Here is a 19,407-nt window from a genome sequence, read left to right as displayed (position 1 = left end):
AAACCACTTTAACAGTCACGTTTCCCCATGAAAAGAATTCTGGGAATCCTAGTTTAGATGTGCTTGGAATTGCAGCCCTGCCAAAAGGTAAACTAGAGTTCTCAGAAGCCATGGTTTAAAGCCATATGCTTTAAATCAGGGTTTCCCAAACTTGGGTCTCCAGCTGGTTTCAAACTACAACTCCCATCATCACTAGCTAGCGGGATGAGCAGTCAGGGATGATGGGAATTGTAGCCCAAAAACAGCTGGAGGCAGGGGTGCCCACTGGAATAAAATATTGAAGGGGGCAGGTAAGCCTCGCCCTGCATAATTGGTAACATGATGGGGCACCTGCCATTTGAATGGCAGTGCTCATCAACTTGGAGGGGGCAGCCCCCTCAAATATTTTATTAGGGAAGTGAAGCCCCCTCGGCCCCAAAGAGTTGGCTCTGGTGGCTGCAGACCTAAGTTTTGAAAACCCTGCTTTCAATTAATGGCGTGGATCTTGCTGGGAGTCGACACTTAATGAGCCTTGGTCACTCCCCCATGCAACCTGCCTAACCCCACCCACTTTTATCTTATACCTGTGTAAAGGTAAAGGGAACCCTGACCATTAGGTCCAGTCACGGCTGACTCTGGGGTTGCGGTGCTCATCTCGCTTTCCTGGCCGAGGGAGCCGGCGTACAGCTTCTGGGTCATGTGGTCAGCATGACTAAGCCGCTTATGGCGAACCAGAGCAGCGCACAGAAACGCCGTTTACCTTCCCGCTGGAGTGGTACCTATTTATCTACTTGCACTTTGACGAGCTTTCGAACTGCTAGGTTGGCAGGAGCAGGGACCGATCAATGGGAGCTCACCCCATTGCGGGGATTCGAACCACCGACCTTCTGATCGGCAAGTCCTAGGCTCTGTGGTTTAACCCACAGCGCCACCCGTGTCCCTATACCTGTGTACGTCCTGTTAAACTGCAGTTCCCAGGATTCCTGTTGCTGTGGGTGGGAAAGAGAGAGATGCTTTTAAAATGAAGTGTGTGCACAGTTTACGCTGCTCCGAGCCTCTTGGGGAAAGGCTGAGACAGTAATCAATAAGAATAATAAGTAATTGGTGAGAATAAATCTCCCCATGCTTTAGGGTCATAGAAATGCAAAGTTGAAAGTGACCATGGAGGGGGGTGGTAATCTAAAAAAGTTTAGGGAAGCTTTTAAAGTTTAATCGGTTATTGTATTTTAATATTCTGTTGGAAGTCGCCCAGAGTGGCTGGGGAAACCCAGCCAGATGGGCGGGGTATAAATAATAAATTATTATAATATTATTATTATCTTTTGCCCAAAGTGGGGCTCGAACCCTGAGATTAAAAGTCTCGTTAAAGGTAAAGGTGAAGCGACCCCTGACCATTAGGTCCAGTCGTGACCGACTCTGGGGTTGCGGCGCTCATCTCGCTTTATTGGCCAAGGGAGCTGGCGTACAGCTTCCGGGTCATGTGGCCAGCATGACTAAGCCGCTTCTGGCGAACCAGAGCAGCGCATGGAAACTCCGTTCACCTTCCCACCGGAGCGGTACCTATTTATCTACTTGCACTTGACATGCTTTCAAACTGCTAAGTGGGCAGGAGCAGGGACTGAGCAACGGGAGCTCACTCCGTCGTGGGGATTCGAACTGCCGACCTTCTGATCGGCAAGTCCTAGGCTCTGCAGTTTAACCCACAGTGCCACCCGCGTCCCTAAAAGTCTCATTAGTTGCCAGCTTATTATTATTCGTACCCAGCCTTGCTCCTGCGCCTTAATGCCCTGCAGGCATTATCAGTAGATAACGCTTATCTCCCAGCTTTGCAGACCAGGATGCTCTTAAAAGCATGGGAGGAGGCCTCACCCCCCCCCTTCTTTTGCAACCTTGCCATTGCCCCATCTGCAAAGAACGGAAATGATGAAAGTTTCCCTTCTCATCAGAATCCAGCCTCGTCAGCTGCCGGCCCTCCAGAGTTTCTGAACAGTCACGCTACCGTACTATTCCCTCTAGCCCACACATGCACCAGGTCCCTCATGCGGAAGAAGGGCAGGGCCCTTTCCAGGACTGATTCACATGTCTGAGGCCAGATTCTGCTCTGGCAGCGGCCGGGGACTGGGAAAGGCAGCAGGAGAATTTCTGGGACCGTTCTAGACGCTGCTAGGAGGACTGGTTAGAGAAGAAAGGCGACGGGGAGGGAATTGGCAACTGCAAAATGTCTGCGACAAACGTTCCTGAAAGAAAGGGGCTGAAGGGTAATAGAATAGTTGGAAGGGAACCCCAAAGGTCATCCAGTCCAACCCGTAGCAATGTAGGAATCTCAATGGCAGATCGATGTTTGCTTTCAGGACATAAGAAGAGCCTGCTGGATCCAGCCAATGGCCCATCTAGAGTGGGATCCTGTTCTCACAGAGACCTGCGGGGAACCAGCAAGCAGGATTCGAACACAAGACCAACTCTTCCCCCCTGTGGTTTCCAACAACCAGAAGTATTTCTGCCTTGAAACATGGAGGCAGAGCATAGCTAGGAGCCATCAATAGGCTTCAACTCCTGCCAGCTGAAAAGGAAGGAATCATTGGTGCCCTGGTTCTAGTTTTCTGCATTAATACAGGCAGGTTATGTGTGAGCGTCTGTGAGTAGGGTAGCCAACTCCTTTGCTGGCTCACGCTCTTCTGCTTTTAACAACAGCTTGGTTGCCAGAAACCTCACAAGCAGCAGCGGAGCAAGCCGATTGGGCGTCTGGGATGGCATGCGTGCCCCGTGCCCAGGGGCGGGGCCAGCCGCCCTCCAAGGAGTCTGCCTGCCTCCTCCCACTCAGCTGCCCTACAGCTGGGGGGAGGCGGCGGGCGGACCATTTGGGGCAGCGCGGAGCCTGTGGACCCCCAAGCCACTGCATCACTCCCAGGAGAGACACGTGGATCGAGTGCGCTGCAGGCCCCGCCTGGCATTTTGTCACCCCCCTCAGTGGTGACACCTGGGGTGGTCTGCCCCCACTGCACCCCACTTTCTCAGCCCCTGCTCACAAGGTGGTGAGCTCTTCCTCACTGGGGTTCCCCCCCCCCCAGCAGAGGTTAACCATCAGGGATTCTTTAGCTGTGATTCCTGCATTGCTGTGGGCTGGGCTAGATGACCCTCAGGAGTCCCTTTCAACTCTACAATTCTATGCTTTGAAAGCCTTCTGAACCTAAGCTGCTGCGAAATGCTCCGAAATGGAGCCAGTGTTGATCCAGCTGTTTAGCAAACCCTTTTTTTACGACCGAAACATTACGCTTTTCTTGGCTGTTGTGTTTCTTCGATTGGGCAAACAGCAGGAAATGGAGGAAGAAAAGGAACAGGAAAAATATGGAATATAAAGCAGGGAACGGGTGCGAGGTCTAACCTCTTATCTCAAGGCACACACACAGTGGCGTAGTGTGGGTTGTCAGCACCCGGGGCAAGGCAAGTAATTTGCGCCCCCTAACCCGTGGATTTGCGCCCCCTAACCCTAACCCCCCAGATGTTGCACCCGGTGCGGCCGGCCCCCCTGCACCCCCCCACGCTACGCCACTGCACACACATTCCTCCTCTGCTCCCAACATTTTGCCTTGCTAGCTCTACACTGGTCTCGTCTTCTCCCAGGCTGAACAGAGGTCTGCCGTCATGGTGATGTTATAGATCAGCCTTCCCCCACGGGGCACCCTCCAGATCTTTTGTGCTACAACTCCCACTGACCACAGCACTGCAAAGGCTTTTATAGTTCTTCCTGCCCCCAGTTAAACTTCCTTTTAGCAGCGGGAGGAGCAAGGCAGAAATACAGGCTGAATGTCACTGGTGTGTGTGTTTCAGGGCCAGATCTAAAGGGCACGCTTAAAGGATCGTGTGCCCCAAACCCAACAAGGGAACTGCGCGCTCTCTCTCTCTCTCTCTCTCTCTCTCTCTCTCTCTCTCTCTCTCTGTGTGTGTGTGTGTGTCATAGCTGTCAACTTACAGATTTGAAAATAAGGGACCAGCAGCCTCGAAAATAAGGGATCAGCAGCCAAAATAAGGGATCAACAATTACTTTGATAAAATACATATTTTGTTGCATGCAAATGGCTTTAGATACCTATTAGGTCCATAAATTACCATATAGCATATATTCAACACAAAAAAACAGCAACAATTTGTTGTTGACAAAGGACAGCTGGACATAGAAAGGGCCCCATTACCTTCAGTAGCTTATTTAAGGGACATCATCAATAAGGGACAGCAGCGGGACACGGCGCTGGGATAAAGGACTGTCCCGCCAAATAAGGGACGCTTGACACTATGGGGTGTGTGTTGGAATGACCTTTCTGCATCAGAGAAGCCTCTAGCCCCAACTTCGTTTCCAGCAGGGCCCAGGTGGCTTCCAAGGAAGGTATAAGGACAATGGGCTTCCTTTGCCGTTCGTCTCCAGACTCTGATATTCAGAGATAGACTGCCCCAGAACCTGGAGATCCTCTATGTCATGTTATTTTTGTTTATGACAGCTATTGCACAGCAACAGGGGCCCTGAAATTCAGATCGGAAGCTTGGTCTCACATCGTCCCTGACCTGGATATCTGTCGTGGTTAAATAACTATTTGCAGACCGGTCTGCGTAACTGTCTAATCTCATGTGTGTGTGCATCTCTCGGGCGAGGAAGTCTGTGACATGCTGATCGGACCACATCAACCGCACCACAGATCCCAGCTTGGTTTTGACAGCTTCTGCACAACGCTCTCTGTCACTTGGGGTGTCTGTGAAGTCACTGCATGCACAGAAAGACTGAGCCATCTATCTCAATATTGTCTACACTGGCCAACAGAGGCTCCCCCGTTTCTCAGCCCTGCCTGGGGGAATCCCGGGGGGGGGGGTTGAACCTGGGACTTTCAGCTGCTCTAGCCACTGAGCCACAGTCCTTCCCCTGCAGAAAGCAGGTTGCTAAAAGCTCCCAGCCTGGGACAGTCTTGTGCACCCTCCTCACTCGCATGCAGGCGGCAGATGAAAATGTGGCCCAGTATTTGCTGTTGTGGCCTTCGGCCCAAAGCCGGTGCAGGATACGGCTGTGGAAATGCCTCCTGAAACAGCCACCTGAGGCCACGTGGAAGACCTGGGCAGTGGCAGGTCATGAGATGCTTGACTCTCCCACTGCGCTCACAGGTGAGCAGTCGCGTGGCTCCCTAGTCTTGAGATGGAGCCGATTGGCTCACGATTCTGGACCACCTTGGATGAAAACTGTGTTGTCTCAGTTACGAAACTGGCCGACCCTTATCATGTCACTTCCTGTCCCCAAGACATTTGTCATTATTGAGCCAAGACATTTGCCACCTTTGAGTCAAGACATTTGCCTCCATTGAGTCAAGACATTTGCCTCCATTGACCAAGACATTTGCCATTATTGACCCAAGACATTTGCCATTATTGAGCCAAGACATTTGCCACCATTGAGTCAAGACATTTGCCATTATTGAGTCAAGACATTTGCCATTATTGAGCCAAGACATTTGCCATTATTGAGTCAAGACGTTTGCCTCCATCAAGCCAAGACATTTGCCACCATTGAGCCAAGACGTTTGCCGTTATTGAGTCAAGACATTTGCCTCAATTGAGTCAAGACATTTGCCTCCATTGAGCCAAGACATTTGCCACCATTGAGCCAAGACATTTGCCACCACTGAGCCAAGCTGCCCTCCCTCACCTCACCAGCCCCCTCCGTTATCCCTCCCTGCCCCCTGTGACCCCCATGGCAGTACTTACCGTGAGGGGCAAAGAGCAGATGACAAAGATGACCGTCATGAGGGCCAGCAAGATGAGGTGGTCCACCTCCTCCTCGCCTTGGCCAAGCCAGCTCTTGCGCCGCCGCTGCTGGGCCACGTTGATAGAACCTCGCCGTCGGGCCCTCTGCTTGCGGTACATCTGGCAGAGGCTGATGATGACCAGGCCATTGCAGATGAAGATGGCGAGGATCAACAGCGCCATCAGCGTGGCGTAGGACAGCGAGAAGGCCGCCTTGCTGCGGTCGCCCCCCGTCAGCTCCACATCCATCTGAACAAAGCACCAGGTGCCTGGGCAGTACTGCTTGTACTTCCCAACGCCCAGGAAGGGCAGAGCACAGAAGAGGGCGCTGAAGGCGTAGGTGGCGGGCAGAGAGAGCTTGGCCCACCGGCGGATGTTGTGCTGCGAGTAGAAATAGGGGTAGGAGATAGCTAGGCACCGTTCCACCGCCATTGTGCAGAGGATGAGCATGGCGGCTTGGCTGAAGTACATCATTGAGAAGGCAAAGAGGTCGCACAGCCAGTGCCTTCCGTCCGCCAAGCCCAGCACGGTGGCGTTTCGCGAATAGGCCACAAAGACCACGGGGCTCACCACGCAAGTGCCCAGCAGGTCCGTGATGGCCAGGCCGGTCACCAGGATGCAGAAGGCCGAGCTCTTGGTCCGCAGCTCCTTCCGGTGGAAGCCCAAGATGGCCAGGGCGGCCATGTTGCCCACCACCCCCGCCGCAAACATGAAGGAGCTCATTCCAGGGTTGCCGTCCTTCTGCAGTCGGGTCAGGCTGCTGCAGTCCTCCGGAGGGGTCAGGTTTGCTTGCGGCGCTTGCATTGGCCCGAAGAGGGGGGTGGAGGTCTTAGAGGGGGAAGACCAGGAGGAGAAAGGGGGAAGCTTTGGGACTTCTTCTTCTCAGATGTGAGGCCTCAGAGTTCTGAGAAGGAAGAAGGCGAAAGGTGGGTTCAGATCCTTCTCCTCCTCCTGCTTCCAATCCCCAATTAATTCACGTTGGAGGGCAGCCCCTCGTCGCGACAGATGAGCCCGGAGTCCTGTTCCCAGAAGCTGTGAAAGACGACATCAGGGTCCAGCAGATTACGGAACAAGAATCCAGCCAGCGTTCCAGGTTTAGGGTCAGGACAGGGTCATGCCCCCTGGCTAAAGCAGGTGGAGCTGGGACCCCCCTCCAAAAAGGACTGAGTGGTCCTGGGTTCTGTTCCTCCCAACTCTAGAAACGTCAGAGAGCAGGAAGAGGGGCTAAGCTGAGGCAGAGGCGTCCGGGGCTCTGTTTCCTCTGTGGCTCAGGAGTTCCCAGATGTGACAACTCTGGGTTGGTGTATCTGAGGACGGAGCCTGCCCCATCCCATCCCTGGCTGGGTGCGAAGAAGTCTGCTTGCTTCCGAATGAGTCGCCCAGCGTCGAAAGTGTGTCTGGCTGTTGCCGGCTTTGCGTGGGTGAACATCTGAGCTGTCATGAGCTCGTAAGGGAGTAGCTTTCGACTCAAGTAGGCAGGCGGGGACTGGGGAGGGACAGGGTGGGTGGGGCTTGGCCTACCCACCCAATGGGTGCTGATAGCTTTCTTTTTTTCCAACCAGACTCCCACGCTTATTTCTCTCTCTCTCTCTCTCTCTCTCTCTCTCTCTCTCTCTCTCTCTCTCTCTCTCTCTCTCTCCTTCCTTCAATGACTGCAAACTGGCTTGTCTGCTGAGTAAAGGCATGGAAGCTTTCCCCGTCAGCGAGACTCATTCCTTATTATATAGACAGAGCCCCCACCCTCCCACCTGCCCAAATGCAATCCAGAGGAAAGTTTTCTGCAGGCTCCCCAGGGCTGCCTAGTAACAGGAACTTAAGTCATTTAACCACAACCAGACCGTAAGAATTTGCAATGAGGAACATGCTCCCTCGGGGGACAGCGATGGCCGCCAACTTGGAGGGCTTTAAACGAGGCTCAGACAGGTTCATGAGGGGAAGAAGAAGAAGAAGAGGAGGAGGAGGAGGAGGAGGAGGAGGAGGAGTTTGGATTTGATATCCCGCTTTATCACTACCCGAAGGAGTCTCAAAGCGGCTCACATTCTCCTTTCCCTTCCTCCCCCACAACAAACACTCTGTGAGGTGAGTGAGGCTGAGAGACTTCAGAGAAGTGTGACTGGCCCAAGGTCACCCAGCAGCTGCATGTGGAGGAGCGGGGAAGCGAACCCAGTACACCAGATTACGAGTCCACCTCTCTTAACCACTATAGGTGAAGGGAAGAGGACCACTGACCATTAGGTTCAGTCGTGGCCGACTCTGGGGTTGCGGCGCTCATCTCGCTTTATTGGCCCAGAGAGCCGACGTACAGCTTCTGGGTCATGTGGCCAGCATGACTAAGCCGCTTCTGGCGAACCACAGCAGCGCATGGAAACGCCATTTACCTTCCCGCCAGAGTGGTACCTATTTATCTACTTGCACTTTGATGTGCTTTCAAACTGCTAGGTTGGCAGGAGCAGGGACTGAGCAACGGGAGCTCACCCCCTCGTGGGGATTCGAACCGCCAACCTTCTGATTGGCAAGTCCTAGGCTCTGTGGTTGAACCCTCAGCACCACCTGCGTCCCCTTAACCACTATACCACACTGGATAAGGCGGTCCATGGCCACAACTAACCATGATACCCCGGCTCTGCCTCCACAGGCAGAGGTATTGATGCTTCCAAACACCCGTTGATCTGGAGGGAAGAGGGCTCTTGTGCTCGGGTGCTGCTATTGGGTTTCCCATGGACATGTGGTTGGCCACTGCGAGAACAGGATGCTGGCTATCTGGGATGGCTCAGTCGGTAGAGCATGAGACTCTTAATCTCAAGGTCAAGGGTTCGAGTCCCACCTTGGGCAATAAATAAATAAATAAATCCTGCATTGCAGGGGGTGGGACTAGATGACTTTGAAAAAGAATGGGAACCATTTATATTATACTTGCCGAAACAAAGAAAGTCTATAGACTTGATGGCAGGATTTAAATAAACGTTCACATTATTAGCATTAGAAAATGTGTGGAAGATAAATAATATGATGTATTCATTGTTATTTTTATGTTTGTAGGTTTGATGTTGGTGTTATGTACTGAGTTGAATAGGATCCAAAAGGCAGCAGTCTGATTGGTCCTAGTACAATGGGATTCAGAATGCAGCAGTCTGATTGGTCCTAGAACAAGAGGGTCCAGAATGCAGCAGTCTGATTGGTCCTAGAACAATAGGATTCAGAATGCAGCAGTCTGATTGGTCCTAGAACAATAGGATTCAGAATGCAGCAGTCTGATTGGTCCACAGGAGCCACCCAATCCAGCTCCAGGTGGAAGTGAATCCGCAACCTGATTGGCCTACAGGAGAATCCCGGAATTAGCCAATCACGTGGGGCCCATTGTGTAAATAATGTATATAAAGCAGACATTCTGTGGGAACTTCCATTCCTCCTCACCACTATGAGCTGAATAAAGAGCATGAAATCCACTCTCGACTCCGAGTATATTTCAATTTTATTGTATAAATATGTTATTAGTACTTTTTTTCTTTTAGGAGGTAGCAAAGTGGGTGAAAGGAGAAACAAACCAGAAGCGAAGTTGGGGGAAGCCTAGGAGGGGAGAGAGAGAGGAAGGCATAGTAAATGTTATGAATATGAGATGTATGTAATGAATGAAAAAGAAAAATGAATAAAATTTAAAAAAAATAAATGACCCATGTGGTCCCTTCCAACTCTACAATTCTATGCTTCTATGACTAGGTGAGCCACTGGCCTGATTCGGCAGGTTTTTCTGATGTTCTTAACTACAGGGAGGAGGAGTTGGCCAACTTGCCTGGCCTCAGGGCCGGCTCTGCCATTAGCCAGAGGGAGGCAACTGCCTCAGGCAGCAAATATTGACAGCTGGGGAGAAGCAGAGAGTGGCTGAAGGCCTACAAGGGCTCTGCAGCCCCCCTGTTTCCTGGCCTTCCACTGGCAGGCTGGCCAGCTTTTGTGCATGGGGCAAGAAAGAGGTAGTGTCCTATCCACAGCCTCAGGCAGCAAATGGCATTGAGCCAGCCCTGGCCCTTCTCAGTTGATTGGGAAGCTGAGCAATGTGTGAGTATGATTGCCACCTTTTCGGACCAGCCTTTTTGCCTTTAAAGGCAGCCCAAGGCACAGGGATTTTTCAGGCAAGCCTTTTCCTGATGTCGAGACAATGTGCGAAGGAATTATTACAGTTCCTGGCAACTCGGATGGACGGATATTTTTAACTGTAACTGAGACTACAGCTGGTTTTAGATATGGTTTTATTGTTATTGGATTGTTTTAACCAGCTTAGACTGTTTGTGCTTTGTTTTTGTCTTTGGATTGCAGATCCTTTGGCCGCCCTGGGCTCCTTGGGGAGGAAGGGCGGGGTATAGATACAGCCAATCAATAGGTTGCTTAATTTGGGCTGGGCGGTGAAAGGCGCAGGAGCGGAACCAGCTAAAAAAGTTGGCAACCTTTACTGCATTGAGGCAGGGCTGGGGAAAAGAGGAGTGCTTTTTGCTGCGGCAGGGAGAGGAAGCCGGGTTCATTCTATGATTCTAATCCGGCACACTCCAGCTGTTTTGGACTACAACTCCCATCATCCAATGGGAATTCTGGTTCAAAACATCTGGAGTCCACCAGGTTGGGGAAGGCTAGCTCAGATGACCTTTGAAAGACCTTCCACCTCTATGGTTCTATGAAATCAGGGCAACTGAATATGTTGTTGTTTTGGCGTTTAGTCGTGTCCAACCAGTGGCGTAGCGTGGGTTGTCAGCGCCCGGGGCAAGGCAAGTAATTTGCGCCCCCTAACCCGTGGATTTGCGCCCCCTAACCCTAACCCCCAGATGTTGCGCCCGGTGCGGCTGGCCCCCCCTGCACCCCCCACGCTACGCCACTGATTTAAATATACCTTTGTTAAGAAACCGGAGGCCTTCCTCTTGGGCATTGTCGGCCAGAAAGTGTTAAAAAAGGACAGAAGTTTCTTTATGTATGCGACAACAGCAGCAAGAATATTTATTGCAAAGTATTGGAAGACACAAGACTTGCCCACACTGGAAGAGTGGCAGACGCAATTGATGGACTATATGGAATTGGCTGAAATGACTGGCAGAATCCGAGACTTGGGAGAAGAAACAATGGAAGAGGACTGGAATAAGTTTAAGGACTATTTACAAAAACATTATAAGTTGTATGAATGTTAAGTATTTGCACGATTTAGAAAATATCAGTTCCAGCAAATAGACTTTGTAAAATAGAAAATTAAGTTATAAGTAAGAAAAGGTCGAAATTTAAGGCAACACTACGTTTAATTTTAAGGTATGAGCAATTGATAAAAATTGTTTTAAATTTAGAAGTATAATATTTGGAAAGTACAAAATAAGGTATGAAACAAGGTAATAATTTGCTGACATTCTTATTATAAATAATGCAGGGTAAGGAGATGTGAGGAAGTCCAATCAGTTATATAAGAAAAGTTGTACTGAATGGTTGGTTATATTTTTCTCTTTTCTCTTTTTTCTTTTTTATTTCTTTCTTTCTATATGGCTCTTTGGTATTTTGGTTCTGGCTTTTTGGTGTAGGGATCTTGTATTATGTATTTGAAAATTTAATAAAATATTTATAAAAAAATAAATGAATATTTTTATGGGTGTGGACAATGAGGAGCGTTTCTTATGCTTAATATCTGCAACACATTGAGTGCTCGTCCAGAAAAGTTGAGACTCACCCTCCAGTGCTATGCTCATGAGGCGCTTTCCTTCTCGTTGCTTAGGACTTCATAGCAGCGGGGGAACCGCCAAAAAAGCCCCTTCGGGCGCACGGGAGGAGCGAGCCGCCCGCTTTCCCGCCCTCGCCGGCCTCCTGGGGCGCACGCAGCGCTCGCGCCCTCCGCAGCCCGCCCAAACGCGCGCCAATGCCGGGCGACGCGCCCCCTCCGGGAAGCGCGACGTAGGCGCCGCTCCTGCACCCGACGGCCTTTTCTGCAGGGCTTCTAGCTGCAAGCGAGTGTGCGCGCAGAAGGCGGCGCCTGGGCTGGGGAGCGCGCAGCCTCGTCCTTTCCTTCGCAGCCAGCACTGTGTGAGAGAGAGTGAGCCACCATCACCAGATAGGGGCAGAGAGCTCCGAGTGCGCCCCCAAAAATGTTGCGCCCGGTGCGGCTGGCACCCCTTGCACCCCCCACGCTACGCCACTGTGTCCAACTCTTCGTGACCCCCTGGACCAGAGCACGCCAGGCACTCCTGTCTTCCACTGCCTCCCGCAGTTTGGTCAGATTCATGTTTGTAGCTTCGAGAACACTGTCCTACCATCTCGTCCTCTGTCGTCCCCTTCTCCTTGTGCCCTCCATCTTTCCCAGCATCAGGGTCTTTTCCAGGGAGTCTTCTCTTCTCATGAGGTGGCCAAAGCATTGGAGCCTCAGCTTCACGATCTGTCCTTCCAGTCAGCACTCAGGGCTGATTTCCTTCAGAATGGAGAGGTTTGATCTTCTTGCAGTCCATGGGACTCTCAAGAGTCTCCTCCAGCACCAGAATTCAAAAGCATCCATTCTTTGGCGATCAGCCTTCTTTATGGTCCAGCTCTCACCTCCATACATCACTACTGGGATGTATATATGCAACTGAATATATGCATCCCAATTGCCACTACGGACGCACGAGGTTCTTTTGCATGACATCAGACAACATCCAGCATCCCACACACCTGCCTTCTCTCGCCCCTGTTTAACTGGCATCATTTGTAATAATAATAATAATAATAATAATAATAATAATAATAATAATAATAATTTATTTATACCCTGCCCATCTGGCTGAGTTTCCCCAGCCACTCTGGGCGGCTCCCAATCAAGTGTCAAAAACAATACAGCATTAAATATTAAAAACTTCCCTGAACAGGGCTGCCTTCAAATCTCTTTTAAAGAGAAGATAGCTGCTTATTTCCTTCACATCTGAAGGGAGGGCGTTCCACAGGGTGGGCGCCACTACCGAGAAGGCCCTCTGCCTGGTTCCCTGTAACTTCACTTCTCACAATGAGGGAACTGCCAGAAGGCCCTTGGTGCTGGATCTCAGTGTCCGGGCTGAACGATGGGGGTGGAAACGCTCCTTCAGGTATACTGGGCCTTTGAAGCCGTTTAGGGCTTTAAAGGTCAGCACCAACACTTTGAATAGTGCTCGGAAACGTACTGGGAGCCAGTGTAGGTCTTTCAAGACCGGTGTTATGTGGTCTCAGTGGCCGCTCCCAGTCACCAGTCTAGCTGCCGCATTCTGGATTAGTTGTAGTTTCCGGGACACCTTCAAAGGTAGCCCCACGTAGAGCGCATTGCAGTAGTCCAAGCAAGAGATAACTATGCACCACTCTGGCAACCATTCGTGTGTCTTTTTCTCCAGCCTTCTCGTTCTCTCCATCTCCACCCATACTTCCTCCAGGGTTGTCAACTGTTTTCCGGGAGGGTCCTTGGAGAGGAGTCGTGCAGATCCATCTTAGGGTTGCCTGCGGTAGAGTGAGCAATGGAGGTCGTCAATCATTTGCTGGAATGGAAGACTTCAGCTTCCCCTGCTGGGCAGCTTGGGTAGTAGCATCCAATATCTGCAACAGGACACTAACCTGGGCTTCTTTTTCTTCTTGGACAATCACTTGTAGCTGAGTAAGATTGTCTTCCATAAACCCAGTTTTAAAAGTGAGTCCGTCAGTGACTGTGGAGGCCAATTCTGGATCCACACATCCTTCCACAGTGGGGACATAGGTTTCCAGGCAGGAGTTGATCACGGTGAGGGTTTGCCAAGCATGCCTTCCTCTTAGCACGTTTCTCCCTTTCGCCCTGGGTTCGAGTTTCTTCAAAGCCCATGACACCTTTGATAAAGGCTGTTCTCCAACTGGAGCGCTCGCAAGCCAGTGTTTCCCTGATTTCAGTGTTTATACTACATTTTTTAAAGATTTGCCTTGAGAGAGTCTTTAAACCTCTTTTGTTGACCACCAGCATTACGCTTTTCATTTTTAAGTTTGGAATAGAGTACAGTGGTACCTCAAGGGTAGTGTTGTGGGTTAAACCACAGAGCCTAGGACTTGCCGATCAGAAGATCGACGGTTCGAATCCCCGTGACGGGGTGAGCTCCCGTTGCTCAGTCCCTGCTCCTGCCAACCTAGCAGTTCGAAAGCACGTCAAAGTGCAAGTAGATAAATAGGAACCGCTCCGGCGGGAAGGTAAATGGCGTTTCCGTACACTGCTCTGGTTCGCCAGAAGCGGCTCAGTCATGCTGGCCACATGACCCGGAAGCTGTACGCCGGCTTCCTCGGCCAATAAAGCGAGATGAGCACCACAACCCCAGAGTCGGCCACGACTGGACCTAATGGTCAGGGGTCCCTTTACCTTACAGTGGTACCTTGGGTTAAGTACTTAATTCGTTCTGGAGGTCTGTTCTTAACCTGAAACTGTTCTTAACCTGAAGCACCATTTTAGCTAATGGGGCCTCCTGCTGCCGCCGTGCCGCCAGAGCCCGATTTCTGTCCTTATCCTGAAGCAAAGTTCTTAACCTGAAGCACTATTTCTGGCTTAGTGGAGTGTGTAACCTGAAGCCTATGTAACCTGAAGCGTATGTAACCCGAGGTACCACTGTAATTGCTTTGGAAGACGATAATCAGGCATCTGCATAACATGACCAGTCCAACGAAGTTGATGTTGAAGAATCATTGCTTCGACACCTCCAGTGTAACCTGGGCACACTAAGGCTGTGTGCACATTACCCTATCGGATTTCGAATTGCCGTTGTGCATGATCATGCACATCAGCACAGTGGAATGTGTTTTCAGGTCTCTCCTCACCAGCGCCTGGATATTTTCCTTACTAGTCATGATGGCTGTACTGTCTCCATTGTTGGAGGCGGCCAATGCTTCTGAGCACCGGTTTCTGGAAACCGCAGGAGGCGAGAGGGCTGCTGCGATTGGCTGCTGCTTGCTGGTTTCCACTGGCATCTGGTTGGCCAAGAAGAGAACAACAGGGTGCTGGATGTGGGTGGCGCTGTGGTCTAAACAACTGAGCCTCTTGGGCTTGCTGATCGGAAGGTCGGCGGTTCGAATCCCCGTGATGGGGTGAGCTCCCCTTGCTCCGTCCCAGCTCTTGCCAACCTAGCAGTTCAAAAGCACGCCAGCGCAAGTAGATAAATAGGTACCACTGCGGTGGGAAGGTAAACCCATCGTTCAGCCCGGACACTGAGATCCAGCACCGAGGGCCTTCTAGCGGTTCCCTCATTGCGAGAAGTGAGGTTACAGGGAACCAGACGGAGGGCCTTCGCGGTAGTGGCGCTTGCCCTGTGGAACGTCCTCCCATCAGATGTCAACGAAATAAGCAGCTATCCTATTTTTAAAAGACATCCAAAGGCAGCCCTGTTTAGGGAAGTTTTAAATATTTATTGCTGAAAGCACGCCAGCGCAACAAAGGTCCAACAAAGGTCCGTATAGTAAAAGCTATGGTTTTCCCAGTAGTGATGTATGGAAGTGAAAGCTGGACCATAAAGAAGGCTGATCACCGAAGAATTGACGGTTTTGAATTATGGTGCTGGAGGAGACTCTTGAGAGTCCCATGGAATGCAAGAAGATCAAACCTATCCATTCTGAAGGAAATCAGCCATGAGTGCTCACTGGAAGGACAGATCCTGAAGCTGAGACTCCAAGACTTTGGCCACCTCATGAGAAGAGAAGACTCCCTGGAAAAGACCCTGATGTTGGGAAAGATGGAGGGCACAAGGAGAAGGGGACGACAGAGGACGAGATGGTGGGACAGTGTTCTCGAAGTGACCAGCATGAGTTTGACCAAACTGCGGGAGGCAGTGGAAGACAGGAGGGCCTGGCGTGCTCTGGTCCAGGGGGTCACGAGGGGTCGGACATGACTAAACGACTAAACAACAACAACAACAGCACTCCACATTCTTCCCTCATCTTTCTGTTCCCTTTTCATTGCTGATCCCCACCTAAATCAGGGGAGCATCCTACTAATGCATATTGAAATAACGCGGAAAAAATCAGACCCCATCATGTGTTGCAATTGAACGTACAGTGGTACCTCGGGTTACGGACGCTTCAGGTTACAGACTCCACTAACCCAGAAATAGTACCTCGAGTTAAGAACTTTGCTTCAGAAGGAGAACAGAAATCATGAAGTGATTTGGCATGGCGGCAACAGGAGGCCCCATTAGCTAAAGTGGTGCTTCAGGTTAAGAACAGTTCCAGGTTAAGAACGGACCTCCAGAACGAATTAAGTTCTTAACCCGAGGTACCACTGTATGTTTCATTTCATTATTTTAACGTATCGTTTTAGGGTTCCACCTTGTTTTTATTTTGAGTTATGGATGTGGGGGCCCAGCACCAACTTAGGTGCTTAGGTCCCCTGAAGGTTGTGATCTCCGTATCTAGAGACCCTTCTCACCTTCTTTGCCACGCACCCCTTTCTCTGTCCTTTTCAGCCCAGACTCCTGGCAGTGCAACAGGTGGGAGATGTTTCCGTCCTTTGTGCCAGAGATAAACTCGGCTTTAATTGGCTTGCGCTTTCAAGGCATTCGGCTTCCAGCTGATCGTTTTGTCTTAGCGCCGCTGGGAAGGCAGCATTCATTATTCAGCAGCCTCTGTTCCAGGCCCTTTTCCAGATGAAATCATCCACCCATTATTGCGGGACGATGATCTCAGGCCTTTCTCAACAGTCCTTTGCAACATCCTGCAAACATCCGCCCAGTGACCCTGTGAGGTAGGTCAGTCGCGCAAGGACCAACTTCAGCAAGGCTCTCTTTTGAGTTTTGTCTGCTGGGATCTGACCACAGCTCTGTCCCGGAAAGTAAAAAAAGAGGCCTCCGAGGACTCGCAGATCTGAGAGCGACATTTTTCACTGCCTCAGTTCTTGGCAGTGTGATGCAAAGACCCTGGGGTCACAGTAGGAAGGAGACAGCTCCATGATGATGTCGAGTCAATGCATGGCGGCCGTGAAGAAGGCCAATTTCATGCCAGGGATCATTAGAGAAGGAACTGAAAAATAAAACTGCCGATATAATGCCATTATACAAATCCACGGTGCAGCTGCATCTGGAATACTGTATCCAGTTCCGGTTGCCTCAGTTCAAAAAGGATATCCTAAAGTTGGGAAAGGTTCAGAAAATGGAGCAATTCCTGCATGAACAATTGCAATGTTTGGGACTTTTTAGTTTAGAGAAAAGGCGAGGAAGAGGTGGCATGATAGAAGAAGAAGAAGAAGAAGAAGAAGAAGAAGAAGAAGAAGAAGAAGAAGAAGAAGAAGAAGAAGAAGAAGAAGAAGAAGAAGAAGAAGAAGAAGAAGAAGAAGAAGAGGAGGAGGAGGAGGAGGAGGAGGAGGAGGAGGAGGAGGAGGAGGAGGAGGAGGAGGAGGAGGAGGAGGAGGAGGAGGAGGAGTTTGGATTTGATATCCTGCTTTATCACTACCCTAAGGAGTCTCAACAGGACGCGGGTGGCGCTGTGGGTTAAACCACAGAGCCTAGGACTTGCCAATCAGAAGGTTGGTGGTTCAAATCCCCACGGCGGGGTGAGCTCCCGTTGCTCGGCCCCTGCTCCTGCCAACCTAGCAGTTCGAAAACACGTCAAAGTGCAAGGGGATAAATAGGTACCGCTCCGGTGGGAAGGTAAACAGTGTTTCCCTGCGCTGCTCTGGTTCGCCAGAAGTGTCTTAGTCGTGCTGGCCACATGACCTGGAAGCTGTACGCCGGCTCCCTCGGCCAATAAAGCGAGATGATCGCTGCAACCCCAGAGTCGGCTACGACTGGGCCTAATGGTCAGGGGTCCCTTTACGGGTCTCCTTAGGAAAGAAAGAAGGAAAGGACAATCCCCATGGGATTTCAGTTCTCTGTGGCTACAAGAAACAAAATTATGCATGCAAAAATACTTGCCAGTAAAGCGAGATGAGTGCCGCCACCCCAGAGTCGGCCACGACTGGACCTAATGGTCAGGGGTCCCTTTACCTTTACTATTAAATGAAACACCAATAAGGAATCGCTTTTAGAGAGGAGGTATTAGGGACACGGGTGGCACTGTGGGTTAAACCACAGAGCCTAGGACTTGCCAATCAGAAGGTCAGTGGTTTGAACCCCCGCGACGGAGTGAGCTCCCGTTGCTTGGTCCCAGCTCCTGCCCACCTAGCAGTTCGAAAGCACATCAAAATGCAAGTAGATAAATAGGTACCGCTCCAGCGGGAAGGTAAACGGCATTTCCGTGCGCTGCTCTGGTTCACCAGAAGCAGCTTAGTCATGCTGGCCACATGACCCGGAAGCTGTATGCCGGCTCCCTTGGCCAATAAAGCGAGATGAGCGCCGCAACCCCAGAGTCGGCCACGACTGGACCTAATGGTCAGGGGTCCCTTTACCTTTACCTTAAGGGTCTCCTTAGGAAAGGAAGAAGGAAAGGACAATCTCCATGGGATTTCAGTTCTCTGTGGCGACAGGAAACAAAATTATGCATGCAAAAATACATGCAGGTGTCCTCGATTGGCGTGACGTGCTCCAGCCTCGGAGAAGGGATTTTGTTTGAGCGTAGGAATTTTGCACGCATTCTGGGTCATGGTGTTTGGGACTCGAGAGAACAAGGAAGGGTCTCCGGTCGGTTGCAGAGAAAGGCAGTTGGTTCTCAGGGTCCTTCTTGGACGCTCTCCATCCTGCCTCCTTGAGCAAGGCAGGGACCGGGCCCAGCTGCCGCATGATGGATTGCCCACCTCTTGCCAAAGGGATGCTTGGCGAGGGCTGCCAGCTACCGTGCCTGTAAAAGCCTGTCTAAATCTTCCTTTCTACGGGGACGGGCACAACACTCTCCCTTAACTTATTAGGAAACTTATTAGGTTTACAAGAAGTCAGGTCATTACTTGTGGGGCAGCTGAGGGGCCTGCACTCCTTCTCCCTCGCAGTGCTTGGACAGTTCTCCATGGCTCCTGATCCAAACACACCTCACCATATCCCTTCATGGTGCTGGCCTGTCTCTCCCGATCCTTGAGAACTGTGGTGAAGCCCAGCCCAGCCGCCTGGCTTTCTTCCCAGTAATCAGGAGTTTAGGGACGCGGGTGGCGCTGTGGGTTAAACCACAGAGCCTAGGACTTGCCGATCAGAAGGTTGGCAGTTTTAATCCCCGCAATGACGGGGTGAGCTCCCGTTGCTCGGTCCCAGCTCCTGCCAACCTAGCAGTTCGAAAGCACGTCAAACTGCAAGTAGATAAATAGGTACCACTCTGGCGGGAAGGTAAACGACATTTCCATGTGCTGCTCTGGTTCGCCAGAAGCAGCTTAGTCATGCTGGCCACATAACCCGGAAGCTGTACGCCGGCTCCCTCGGCCAATGGAGTGAGATGAGCGCCGCAACCCCAGAGTCGGTCACGACTGGACCTAATGGTCAGGGGTCCCTTTACCTTTAATCTGGAGTTTATGTGCTCTCTAGCGACCCCTCCTGGTTTCCTCGAGGTATTACACCTTATACCTACACCATCCTTTGTTTCTTGATGCCTGCCTGCCATCCTTTGGATTGTATCCTCCAGCGCCCACTTCTGGCTGAATGAAGGATTGCACTCCACAACTCTTTTCTTGGGAACCGTTGGGAGTTGCTGATTGCTCCTTTTATTGCACCAGCAGAACTACGTACATACACCAAGGGGAGCATGCGGGTGAGAGTGTGTAATTTCTTTTGGATGCTCCTC

The 19,407-nt window shown here is 51.0% G+C and overlaps 1 protein-coding gene and 1 long non-coding RNA gene across 2 annotated transcripts in view; one reads left to right on the top strand and one right to left on the bottom strand.

Moving 5' to 3' along the window:
* Nucleotides 1–7,219, bottom strand: part of PTGIR (prostaglandin I2 receptor) — a 40,148-nt gene extending 32,929 nt beyond the window's left edge. The window contains exon 1 of the mRNA XM_081922273.1: nt 5,722–7,219. Coding sequence (XP_081778399.1) covers nt 5,722–6,564 — 843 coding nt within the window. The 5' untranslated portion in view covers nt 6,565–7,219. The remainder of the gene's footprint in view (nt 1–5,721) is intronic.
* The window catches only part of LOC309376262, a 237,797-nt gene that overhangs the window by 25,311 nt on the left and 193,079 nt on the right, over nt 1–19,407 (top strand). The gene's annotated exons all lie outside the window — the stretch shown is intronic.

The sequence above is a fragment of the Podarcis melisellensis genome, assembly GCF_964234715.1.
Source record: "Podarcis melisellensis genome assembly, chromosome: 8".
In the NCBI taxonomy this organism is placed as follows: domain Eukaryota; kingdom Metazoa; phylum Chordata; class Lepidosauria; order Squamata; family Lacertidae; genus Podarcis; species Podarcis melisellensis.
Note: the sequence above shows the minus strand (reverse complement) of the source record. Positions and strands in the feature narration are given on the sequence as shown.